This window comes from Pelobates fuscus, chromosome 9, assembly GCF_036172605.1.
Source record: "Pelobates fuscus isolate aPelFus1 chromosome 9, aPelFus1.pri, whole genome shotgun sequence".
Lineage (NCBI taxonomy): Eukaryota > Metazoa > Chordata > Amphibia > Anura > Pelobatidae > Pelobates > Pelobates fuscus.
This window is the reverse complement of record NC_086325.1, coordinates 15,042,889-15,056,395: the sequence shown is the minus strand read 5'-3', so window position 1 is coordinate 15,056,395 and position 13,507 is coordinate 15,042,889. Positions and strand designations below refer to the sequence as shown.

The window sequence follows — 13,507 nt, the reverse complement described above, 5'->3', positions numbered from 1 at the left end:
CCTGACCTCACACTGCGCTTTCTCTCCTGACATCACACTGCGCTCTCTCTCCTTACATTATATTGCACTCTATCTGGACATCACACTTCGCTCTCTCTATCCTGACATCACATTGCACTCTCTCTCTTATATCAACTGCACTCTCTCTCCTGGCATCACATTGCGCTCTCTCTTCTGACGTCACTGCAGCGGAGCCCTAGTCTTGGCAGGGACTGTCCTCCGCTGAGTACTCCAAGATATACTCAGGAACAAGTAAAACAATCCAATGGAACAGCTAAACACCGTAAAATAATCTAGGAATCTCCCACCTCATCCCCAGCAACTGGACGACACTCCGCTCTGGGGGTATAGCTGATTTGTATTCACACATACACAGCTTTTATGCCATCTCCCATGCAAGGGGTTTCAACTGGGAGAAAATGCAAGGGTTTCAATCCCAGGATCCTTTCTGCTTAAGAGGTTGCCTGAGTAAACTCCTCCAATTTATTAACCTTTTATCATAAAAATTCCCCCAAATATCCCGTACTCCAAAAGTCCCCCAACCATACATAGGAACCCCACAAAAAGTACATTCCCTGATAGCCCCGATCTGAGTAACCAACATATCCAAGAATCACTCAGATCGGTTCGGTAGAACGGGAACAGCATCGAATAGTTCCAGGAGAATAGGTGCCCTGGCCGGTCTCTGTTTGTGAGGTTCCTGTGCGAAAACCACACAAAGGAATCTCTTGCTTTCATGATACGAATGCTCCCCCGTTCGGTCCTTTATATCTCCCGAACGCTGTTCGTGTAGGTGGTCGGGAACAGGAATGGGCAGCGGTCGACAGTTTACCGGTCTTCACGTGAGTGCCATGCCGAAAATAGTTCCAAGTACCCCTGCCCTCGTTGGGGAGACAAGATGCCCTCCCAGTAGATGCACTCATTAATTGTTTCCCTTGCGGTTTTGCACTTAATTGGTTGGTGTTAACGTTTTAATGGGGTACAGGGGTGGTCCTTGTTCGGGGAGACGAAAGGATTCCGTTCGTATGGTCAAAGAAGAACCACGCGAAATAACTGGGCAAAACACATGAAATAACAGGGGGGGGGATACGGACAGCCAATATAGGGGATAAAAAGTAACTTGCAAATGTCCATTCCGCTACAGTCACATTGCGCTTTATCTCCTGACGCCACATTGCACTTTCTCCTGACATCACATTGCGCTTTTTCTCCTGATGTCACACTGCGCTCTCTCTCCTGACGTCACACTGCGCTCTCTCTCTTGACGTCACACTGCGCTCTCTCTCTTGACGTCACACTGCACTCTCTCTCTTGACGTCACACTCCGCTCTCTCTCCTGACGTCACACTGCGCTCTCTCTCCTGAGGTCACACTACGCTTTCTCTCCTGACATCACACTGCGCTCTCTCTCCTGACATCACACTGCGCTTTCTCTCCTGACATCACACTGCGCTCTTTCACCTGACATCACACTGCGCTTTCACCTGACATCATACTGCGCTTTCTCTCCTGACATCACACTGCGCTCTTTCTCCTGACGTCATACTGAGCTCTCTCTCCTGATGTCACACTGCGCTCCTTCTCCTGATGTCACACTGCGCTCCTTCTCCTGATGTCACACTGCGCTCCTTCTCCTGATGTCACACTGCGCTCCTTCTCCTGACGTCACACTGCGCTCCTTCTCCTGACGTCACACTGCGCTCTCTCTCCTGACGTCACACTGCGCTCTCTCTCCTCACGTCACACTGCGCTCTCTCTCCTGACGTCACACTGCGCTTTCTCTCCTGACATCACACTGCACTCTCTCTCCTGATGTCACACCATGCTTTTCCGTGTCACTATCTCCCCTATAGACAGTATGACTCCTGACCCCATGTGTAAATTTTTTCACTATGTGACAAGTCCCCATATCTCTCATTTCTCAGATTAATATGTTGGTGAACTTCAGAAACATGGCTGAGGAGGACACCCCTGTGCCTGAGGAAATTCAGGATGAGTTAACAGAATTTCATTCTGATCTCTTATCTCATTGTGGTGAGTGCACAAACTCAGGAATGTCTACTTAGCCACCAGTGAATAAAAAAAGGAATGTAAAGGATGACTAACGTGTCCAGGGTTTAAATGTATAAAAATCTGCAAATTTTTAAAATAATTTTGGATATTAAGAAATCATCTTCTCGTCAGTTGGCGCCTCTCGATCCATTTCAAGCAAAAACATGGAAACAAAACGCTTCATGTTTGCAATAAGGGCCTATGTCCATTTAATAAACTATTGCATTTTTTAACATCATTTGAATTGTTTGCATAGAATGTGTGCTTCCTGTATCTCAGATAAGCAGTGACTACGAAATAAGAATAGTATCAGTATCATTGTTATACAAACTTTAAATAAATCCTATTTGGATTTTGCTTCCCAAGTACTACCAAGCCTCAATAAGCAAACCAGTAACCAACCTCATGCTGATGAGTTGCATTAACAACGAAACAGCTGTCCATGAGTGGTTCACTGGTTTTGCATCTTTTCCTAAATTGTGTTCCAAGCAGTTGTATACTGCAAACACAGATTAAAAGGAATCCATGTTTAAAATGGAATGAGGCAAAAATTTGATTTTGTTAAACTAATTTGCATATGCCCACCCAGAATCCTTTGCGGTTGCAACATTGCTGCAGTTTTGGGATTTCTGTGGGAAAAGCAAGTCTTATGGCTTGACTGGTGTGCAGATTTTTGTTTAACATTGTATTAACTATCCACAGACTTCAGGTGGAAGAGGTTTTCAATCACAATTTTTCCCCACCATAACCTATTTATATATTTATATATATAGAGAGAGCGTAATTTAGGATTTTCTGACATGTATGTAAGTGTCTTGTTGGTTAGCCATCCAGCTCTGTAGCTCAGGTGTTCTTTTCTTGCTGTAGGGGTCCAGATTGAAGGAGAGGAGGAGGAAGAGCAAGAAGACACGAGTCTGGCCAGACGTCTCTTCAACTTAGTGGAAAAAGTGAGAAATCTGCGCGGTAAACGCGAAGAACCAGAACCTGTGCAGGAGGAGAAAGAAGAACCTAAACCAAGTAAGTGGTGGGAACGTTGGCCAGATGCCTTGAGAGATCCTTGTTGCTTTTATGTATCAGAGGCCCGTAAGATACGGGGAGGGTTTTATCAAATTGTCGCGAAATATCAGGCAAATTTTTGGTGCAGTTTTATTATATTTGTTTGGTTTTTTTTTTCATCCGTCGCTTTTTCGCTCTAGCCGTTAATTTTTCAACATGTGATCATTTTTAACCAACGCATCGGATATATGATTTTTTTTTTTTACCTCTTTCAACAACAGAAAAGTGCTGGAATTTGTTTTTGACTGTAAATCTGGTGACCTTCCAAAATAGAAATTTCAATGTAAACTGGCAGAATATACCATGAAGAAAACTGTCACTATTTATATCACTAAATAAATACGATCAAACCATGAAGGAATTTGATCACCACTTTTCAGAACCCTTTAATAAATACACCCTGTTGAGTTAGATTTAGGTATTCGAGGCAGTGAGGTAAAGGTTGGCTGTAGGAATTCGAGGCAGTAAACAAGATATGAGCATGTTTGTTCTTTTTTGTTTTTGTTTTTAAGAAAAAACACCCATTTTCTGATTTCTTTGTACTATGAGGAATTCAGTGCTCTTGCAATACCAACATCCATTTTGTTCATTGATTGATCCAGGACTACTTTGTCCAGTTGTCACTGACCTTTCTTTCCTCACATGACCTTCACCAGGTACTCTGCAAGAGCTAATCTCACATACCATGGTTTACTGGGCTCAGGAATCCTTTATTCAGAACCCTGAGCTGGTCCGTGTAATGTTCAGCCTTCTTCACCGCCAGTACGATGGGCTGGGAGAGCTGATCCGTTCTCTGCCCAAGGCCTACACCATTAATGCTGTGTCAGTGGAGGACACCATGAACCTTCTGGAGAGTCTAGGACAGATCCGATCCCTGCTTATTGTACAGATGGGACCTGAAGAGGAGAACCTCATGATTCAGAGCATTGGGTTAGTCTTTATCCTCTCACTCTTGTTCTGGAACTGTATTCCCACTTTCTAATTTATCAGTATTAATTGCTCTTCAATCCATTTATTTGTATATTTTGTGCCTTTCTTCAACATTCACCTGGTAAATCTTGTGTTTCAAAATAACCCTGACCACCTTGTTTTCTTTTCTTAAGGAATATAATGAATAACAAGGTGTTTTACCAGCACCCCAACCTAATGCGAGCTCTGGGCATGCACGAGACGGTTATGGAGGTCATGGTCAATGTCCTAGGAGGGGGAGAATCTAAGGTAATTCTCAGCCACCAGTTACAGTTATTCTCCTGCATTTGGTGGACTGTCTGTCATGGAATAAAGACCTACTGAAGTTCCTCCTGATATCTTTACATAAATGAGAATTCACAATAAAATTTTACACGGGAACATTTTGTTGATCAACTTCCATTTCTTAATTCCAGGAAATCCGCTTTCCCAAAATGGTGACAAACTGTTGCCGTTTCCTGTGCTATTTCTGTAGGATCAGCCGACAAAACCAACGAGCCATGTTTGACCATCTCAGCTATCTACTGGAGAACAGTGGCATTGGTTTGGGTAAGCCCTTGCCAAATTGAGGACTAGAGTGGATATTAAATTGTATAAAAAAGGCACAAAGACCATCATTCTTTATTATTTTGTAGGAATGAGAGGTTCCACACCGCTTGATGTGGCTGCCGCCTCAGTGATTGATAATAACGAACTGGCGTTAGCACTACAAGAGCAGGACTTGGAGAAGGTGAGAGCCTAACATCTGTGATCTCCAATACCCCACTCCCTCATTATCTCATTTACTATTAAGTACATACCTGTCTTTTCTCCGTTAGGTTGTCTCCTATCTGGCAGGATGTGGTCTGCAGAGTTGTCCTATGCTTCTGGCAAAAGGCTATCCTGATATATCATGGAACCCAGGAGGGGGAGAGAGGTACCTGGACTTTCTGCGATTTGCAGTCTTCGTGAATGGTGAGTGAGAAGACAGAAAATACTTTTTCAAATGAAGGAAGCAACTGGAAATCTTTTTAAATTAGCTAGACACTATGTTACTTAATTTCCCCTAGGGGAAAGCGTGGAAGAGAATGCAAATGTGGTAGTACGCCTTCTGATCCGGCGGCCGGAATGCTTCGGACCAGCGTTGAGAGGGGAAGGAGGGAATGGGCTGCTTGCCGCCATTGAGGATGCCATTAAAATATCTGAGGATCCGGCAAGGGACGGGCCTACGGTGAAGAAGGACAGGCGCAGAGAGCTGTGCGTATAAGTCATGACTCCACTTTCCTGGCCAACTCTTTACGCTTTGGATTTCTATTTGACTTCCTTTTGATACCTCACTCCTTGGCTAACTTTTTATATAATTCTTATTATCCAGTTTACATTTGAACCCTTACTAGTTCAAACATACTTTCCCTCTCATACCTCCTTTATTCTATGTTTCCTTCAATTATTTTGTCTTTTTGTTTTTTTTATTTTTCATGGTATAGTTCACTTTTTAAATACTTGTCCTTTCTAGTTTCCATTCTAAGCTCCTGCCATTGTTCACTCTTCACCTTGTTCTGCCTCTTTATATTTCCAGTTATGGAGGAGAAGAAGTTCATGAAGAAAATAGAGTCCACCTTGGTAATGCCATTATGTCCTTCTACGCGGCTCTGATTGACTTATTGGGACGGTGTGCTCCTGAGATGCATGTAAGATTGAACTCTTCACAACCAACCAATCCTCTTCAGCTCCTATAAACACCATGAGCCCATGTAATACACCATGGAAAGTCTCTTTAGTTAGTCTATCACACATTCCTCTGTAACGCCCTTTGCATCTCTCCTTAATGGTTTCCCAGTGTTAGTTGATTATTTCTCTAGTTATTCCTCCTCATTACCGAGTCTCATTCATTAGTCTCTTGTAATCCCAAGTGTTTATATCTCATCTAACATTTGTCCACTAAATCTTCAGTTCAAAGATATTCACAAAACCAGGATTTGTGGATAACTGAGAAGGAATATGGAAAATTTATATATTAAAGTAGTTGAACTGTAAATGTGATCAGGAGATTTTTTTTTTTCCCACATTGACCTGAAATGACCAATTTCTAGGGATTCTTTACAATTCTCAGTTTAACGAATAAAATTCAATGTCTTTTAGTTTGAATTTCACTGAAATAATTTCCCATCTTCGATAGGTTTAGAGGTAAAGTCACGCACTGGGGAATATATTTTAACATAATCATCTGCAAATAATCACTTTATTGGAATTAGTGGCGTTTTCAAAGAAATCGCATGATTACCTGAAATGGTGGCATCAGGCTGGCAGCTAAAACAGATGGATATTACCTATGATAGCACCATCTTCATCACTGCCCTGTTATAACGTAGAGCTCAAATAAAAAGCTCTTAAAGATGACGTTCCTCATTGTTTCCTCTTCCACTGATTGGCATTTTCATGTCTCCTGTCTGGGTTCTCCAGTTGATCCAGGCTGGTAAAGGAGAAGCTCTCAGGATCCGTGCCATCCTACGCTCCCTGGTGCCTCTTGAGGATCTGGTGGGTGTTATTAGCCTGCCCTTACAAATTCCAGCCTTCGGGAAAGGTGAGAGGATTCTTGGTTGTACAAGACTGCTAAGGGATCGATGGGCGTGTTAGCATTAATTATACAGTAATTACTATACTAGTAAAAAATATACCAGATAGTAGAGAGTGCGTAGCACTTTAGATTGTGTTACACTTACCCCTTAGGGGTTAAAAAAATGACAACACTGCAAGAAATGAAAAAGAAGACACATATAGTGTAATTACATAATAAATAAGTCAGTGAACCTATGAAAAAGGATCCACTAACATAGTAGAGAGCCCAGTATGGAGAGGCTCAGGTCACTCCAGCATTAGTGTACTACCTGTTCTAGTGATGTTTATCCAATCGATATCCTCATAAAAAAGGAAACAAGAGGGAAAATAGGGGGGCAACACCAGCCCTTCTAAGGTGCCTGGATCTGGCACCTAGTATAAAAGGATATGTATCAATAAAGGAGATACAACCTTTCTTTTACAGCAGTAAAGGTGATCCACAGGACACTGTTCTGAATGAAGTAGCAGGAATGTATTTAATAAAACACATATTAAACACAAATATACAAACAAAATCCGTCCTTGTAGTATATAGCATCCGAGACACGTTTCGCCGGGGAAAGTCCAGCTTTGTCAATTGGTCACTTGCTGCTGTAAGTGCTTCAGTTTAAATGTCCCAGGGTTTCCTTTGATTGGTGAAGCATCACTTGTGATACCACCAATCACGAGCGATGCTTTCAGAGGTGTGGTTGGGTAATCTTCCCCGACGCAAAAGCTGGACTTTCCCCAGCGAAACGCATCTCAGATGATATACCACAAGGGCGGATTTTGTTTGTAGATTTGATGTTTAATATGTGTTTATTAAATACATTCCTGCTACTTCATTCAGAACAGTGTCCTGTGGATCACCTTTGCTTCTGTAAAAAGAAGGGTTGTATCTCCTTTATTGATACATATGCTTTTATACTAGGTGCCAGGTCTAGGCACCAAAAAAGTGCTTGTGTTGCCTCCCTATTCTCCCTCTTGTTTCCTTTTTTATGAGGATATCGATTGGATAAATATCACTAGACCAGGTTGAGTGTCACCGTAGTACACTAATGCTGGAGTGACCTGAGCCTATCCATACTGGACTCTCTACTATGTGAGTGGATCCTTTTTTATAAGTCCACTGATTTATTTATTAAGTTATTACACTATATGTGTCTTTTTTTTTTTTTTCATTTCTTGCAGTGTTGTCATTTTTTAACTCTTAAGGGGTAAGTGTTTCACCATCTAAAGCGCTATGCACGCTCTACTATCTGGTATATTTTTTACCATTATAGTAATTACTGTGTAATCTGTTTAACTAGGGTGGGGAGTCCCTACGTGTGTGGAAGCTGCTATCACTTTGCACTTTTTACTTCTGTCTAAGCACCTTTAAGCACAGAGCACTTTTTTGTTTGTTTTAGCATTAATACAGGAATTGGCTTCTTCTCTCCCCTTAACCAGATGGCAACATCATTGAGCCAAAAATGTCTGCTAGCTTTGTACCAGATCACAAGTCACCGATGGTTCTGTTCCTGGATCGTGTGTATGGTATCGAGACGCAGGACTTCCTATTGCAAGTTCTTGAGGTTGGGTTCCTGCCGGACATGAGGGCTGCGGCATCGTTGGACACAGTGAGTGTTTGTCATTATGGATCACCTGAACCATATGTAATGTTTATTTCTACATCTTAGTTTCAATTTTACTTTTTTATTTCATATTTCCTCTCCCAGTTTGCTGACCCTCTATTTTTCTCTTCCACACTTTCCTGTTCTCTCCATTCCTCTCTTCTTCTTCATATCTCTAATGTAACCTCAAGGCCAGCTGCCTATTACCTCTCTTATTACTGTTCTTGATCTCCATTTCACAGCTATGTATTCCCTGATTGCCCCATGTTTTTTCTCCTCGAGTTGTCCATCTTTCTTTTCTCTCTGCCGCCTTTCCTCCCGCTTCCTTTTCTCCTCCTGCCGTTATTGATTACCCTCCCTCTCTCCCTCGCAGGCTGCCTTTAGTACGACAGAAATGGCCCTGGCTTTGAACCGGTACTTGTGCCTAGCCGTTCTTCCCTTGATTACCAAATGTGCCCCCCTTTTTGCTGGCACTGAGCATCGCGCCATAATGGTTGACTCCATGCTTCATACAATTTACCGTCTGTCTCGAGGCCGTTCACTCACCAAGGCGCAACGAGACGTTATTGAGGAATGTCTGATGGCGCTGTGCAGGTAATGGGGAGCATAGAGACCACTTGTGCCAATGTATAGTAAATCTTGCCAAATCTTTGGGATTCTCATTACTAGATGTCAAATGCACTCAGTAACTAATAATCTGGGATTTCCTTTATATATTCTGCTCAGCATGTGAGCTCACCATCTGCAAGTCCATGTCGCTCTCCTTTTATTCTCTGCCCCCCTCACAAGTAACATTATGTACCATTACCTACCATACTGTAATTATATTCTTAGCCTCGCGGAAGAGCATTATTGGCGGCATGTTTGTCGACATATTTTCCGTTTATTTCTGTAAGTCAAGGAGACATTACTAATTTAATTTGCCATTAATGCTGTCACTGTTATTTATATAAAAGGCCTAAAGAACTGTTCTGCTTTTAGATACCTCCGTCCATCCATGTTACAGCATCTCCTGCGAAGGTTGGTGTTTGACGTACCCATTCTGAATGAGTTTGCCAAGATGCCTTTAAAGGTGAGACCTATTTTTGCATTACTATAAGATACAGTATCATTAAAATCATTCCGCTGTATATACCATTAAAGTATGTTATCGTAATACACACAGCTATATACAGTGATACACACAGCTATATAAAGTGTTACCGTAATACACACCGCTATATAAAGTGTTACCGTAATACACACAGCTATATAAAGTGTTACCGTAATACACACAGCTATATACAGTCTGTTACCGTAATACACACCGCTATATAAAGTGTTACCGTAATACACACAGCTATATAAAGTGTTACCGTAATTCACACAGCTATATACAGTCTGTTACCGTAATACACACAGCTATATACAGTCTGTTACCGTAATACACACAGCTATATACAGTCTGTTACCGTAATACACACAGCTATATAAAGTGATACCGTAATACACACAGCTATATAAAGTGTTACCGTAATACACACAGCTATATACAGTCTGTTACCGTAATACACACAGCTATATACAGTCTGTTACCGTAATACACACAGCTATATAAAGTGATACCGTAATACACACCGCTATATACAGTCTGTTACCGTAATACACACCGCTATATACAGTCTGTTACCGTAATACACACAGCTATATAAAGTGTTACCGTAATACACACCGCTATATACAGTCTGTTACCGTAATACACACAGCTATATACAGTCTGTTACCGTAATACACACCGCTATATAAAGTGTTACCGTAATACACACCGCTATATACAGTCTGTTACCGTAATACACACAGCTATATACAGTCTGTTACCGTAATACACACAGCTATATACAGGCTGTTACCGTAATACACACCGCTATATACAGTCTGTTACCGTAATACACACAGCTATATACAGTCTGTTACCGTAATACACACAGCTATATAAAGTGTTACCGTAATACACACCGCTATATACAGTCTGTTACCGTAATACACACCGCTATATACAGTCTGTTACCGTAATACACACAGCTATATAAAGTGTTACCGTAATACACACAGCTATATAAAGTGTTACCGTAATACACACCGCTATATACAGTCTGTTACCGTAATACACACAGCTATATACAGTCTGTTACCGTAATACACACCGCTATATAAAGTGTTACCGTAATACACACCGCTATATACAGTCTGTTACCGTAATACACACAGTTATATACAGTTTGTTACCGTAATACACACAGCAATATACAGTCTGTTACCGTAATACACACCGCTATATAATGTGTTACCGTAATACACACCGCTATATACAGTCTGTTACCGTAATACACACCGCTATATAAAGTGTTACCGTAATACACACAGCTATATACAGTCTGTTACCGTAATACACACCGCTATATACAGTCTGTTACCGTAATACACACCGCTAAATACAGTCTGTTACCGTAATACACACCGCTATATACAGTCTGTTACCGTAATACACACCGCTATATACAGTCTGTTACCGTAATACACACAGCTATATAAAGTGTTACCGTAATACACACAGCTATATACAGTCTGTTACCGTAATACACACAGCTATATACAGTTTGTTACCGTAATACACACAGCTATATACAGTCTGTTACCGTAATACACACCGCTATATACAGTCTGTTACCGTAATACACACCGCTATATAAAGTGTTACCGTAATACACACCGCTATATACAGTCTGTTACCGTAATACACACAGCTATATACAGTTTGTAGCGGAGAGCTGATCTCTCGCAGCTATTCTCCACTTTAGATCCAAGGAAGGCTCAGGAACAAGTCATTAGTAAATCCACAGCAGAGTTTCCAGCAGGTAAAACGGTACAGAAATATCCCCACAGCACTCCCAATAACTGGACGACACACAGTTTCAGGAGTAGAACTGACAATCGTTTATTCCAAGGTTTCTTATAAAGCCTGCTCCCATGCAAGGGAGGGAACTACAGTAATTATGACAGTAACCAATGCAGTGCTTGTTACCTCCCACACATCTCCTCCCCTCAGAGAGCGTCATAATCCCCTTAACTTGTACAGTACTTTACCCCCAACTTGGATGTACCCCTAAACCATCACATATCTTTAATATTAGGGTACCGCTAGGTAGCCCTGATCTGGGTGAATATAATATCCAAAATTCACCCAGATCGGACCAGTGGTTCGGCAGTTACAGGAAGGTGAAGTTTGACCGACCGCACACGAGTTGGTATCCGAAAAGGGTTCCATGAGAATGGGCCCCGCGGTCGGTCTCCGTTCGGCAGTTAAAACAGACATTTATAACTGCCATCCATACTTTAATTCCCCTAGATAGTGATTCCCTCATTCGGTACTTTGTAACTACCGAATGGGGATTCGTTAACTCTCTCCGTTCGGCAGTTACGGAGCTCTGGAGGTCTCAGCGGTGTTTGGTTGTCTGAGTGTCCGATTTGAGTTCCAGACACTCGACGACAAAACACCGCTGAGATTTTCATGCGTAAGATGGCCGCCGCCACGTGTACGCATGCCGAATGGCGGCCACCCAGACACACTGTTAATGAGCCTGTTAACTTGCGGTTTGGAGAGAATGTGAACCTTAATTGCTGGCACACTTCTCTCCGGGGTGGTCTCTCCGTTCGGTAGTTTCCAGAAGTATATAGTACGGATGGAAACTACCGAATAACATACAATTCACATATTACATAGGCGAATAGCAATTCCAACATAGGTAAAACTATAACAATTACAGTCACACAGGCATTTTGCAGGACAGGCTTACTGCGTTCCGCTACACAGTTTGTTACCGTAATACACACAGCTATATACAGTCTGTTACCGTAATACACACCGCTATATACAGTCTGTTACCGTAATACACACAGCTATATAAAGTGTTACCGTAATACACACAGCTATATAAAGTGTTACCGTAATACACACCGCTATATACAGTCTGTTACCGTAATACACACCGCTATATAATGTGTTACCGTAATACACACCGCTATATAAAGTGTTACCGTAATACACACCGCTATATACAGTCTGTTACCGTAATACACACAGCTATATACAGTCTGTTACCGTAATACACACCGCTATATACAGTCTGTTACGTAATACACACAGCTATATAAAGTGTTACCGTAATACACACCGCTATATACAGTCTGTTACCGTAATACATACAGCTATATACAGTCTGTTACCGTAATACACACCGCTATATACAGTCTGTTACCGTAATACACACAGCTATATACAGTCTGTTACCGTAATACACACAGCTATATACAGTGTTACCGTAATACACACAGCTATATAAAGTGTTACCGTAATACACACAGCTATACACAGTCTGTTACCGTAATGCACACAGCTATATAAAGTGTTACCGTAATTCACACCGCTATATAAAGTGTTACCGTAATTCACACCGCTATATAAAGTGTTACCGTAATACACACAGCTATATAAAGTGTTACCGTAATACACACAGCTATATACAGTCTGTTACCGTAATGCACACAGCTATATAAAGTGTTACCATAATACACACAGCTATACACAGTCTGTTACCGTAATACACACAGCTATATACAGTCTGTTACCGTAATACATACAGCTATATAAAGTCTGTTACCGTAATACACACAGCTATATACAGTCTGTTACCGTAATACACACAGCTATATAAAGTGTTACCGTAATACACACAGCTATATACAGTCTGTTACCGTAATACACACAGCTATATAAAGTGTTACCATAATACACACCGCTATATACAGTCTGTTACCGTAATACACACAGCTATATAAAGTGTTACCGTAATACACACAGCTATATAAAGTGTTACCGTAATACACACAGCTATATACAGTCTGTTACCGTAATACACACCGCTATATAAAGTGTTACCGTAATACACACCGCTATATACAGTCTGTTACCGTAATACACACAGCTATATAAAGTCTGTTACCGTAATACACACAGCTATATACAGTCTGTTACCGTAATACACACAGCTATATAAAGTGTTACCGTAATACACACAGCTATATACAGTCTGTTACCGTAATACACACAGCTATATACAGTCTGTTACTGTAATACACACCGCTATATACAGCCTGTTACCATAATACACACAGCTATATAAAGTGTTACAGTAATACACACA

General features: G+C 41.3%; 1 protein-coding gene across 7 annotated transcripts in view; it reads left to right on the top strand.

Annotated features, from left to right (window-relative positions):
- RYR1 (ryanodine receptor 1) overlaps positions 1 to 13,507 on the top strand; it is a 150,011-nt gene that overhangs the window by 51,313 nt on the left and 85,191 nt on the right. For all 7 annotated transcript variants that reach the window (XM_063431253.1, XM_063431252.1, XM_063431248.1 and 4 more), the window contains 13 exons: positions 1,926 to 2,034; positions 2,920 to 3,069; positions 3,765 to 4,038; positions 4,212 to 4,326; positions 4,494 to 4,626; positions 4,713 to 4,807; positions 4,896 to 5,031; positions 5,127 to 5,313; positions 5,636 to 5,747; positions 6,520 to 6,640; positions 8,104 to 8,273; positions 8,641 to 8,861; positions 9,249 to 9,339. In XM_063431253.1, coding sequence (XP_063287323.1) covers positions 1,926 to 2,034; positions 2,920 to 3,069; positions 3,765 to 4,038; positions 4,212 to 4,326; positions 4,494 to 4,626; positions 4,713 to 4,807; positions 4,896 to 5,031; positions 5,127 to 5,313; positions 5,636 to 5,747; positions 6,520 to 6,640; positions 8,104 to 8,273; positions 8,641 to 8,861; positions 9,249 to 9,339 — 1,914 coding nt within the window. The remainder of the gene's footprint in view (positions 1 to 1,925; positions 2,035 to 2,919; positions 3,070 to 3,764; positions 4,039 to 4,211; positions 4,327 to 4,493; positions 4,627 to 4,712; positions 4,808 to 4,895; positions 5,032 to 5,126; positions 5,314 to 5,635; positions 5,748 to 6,519; positions 6,641 to 8,103; positions 8,274 to 8,640; positions 8,862 to 9,248; positions 9,340 to 13,507) is intronic.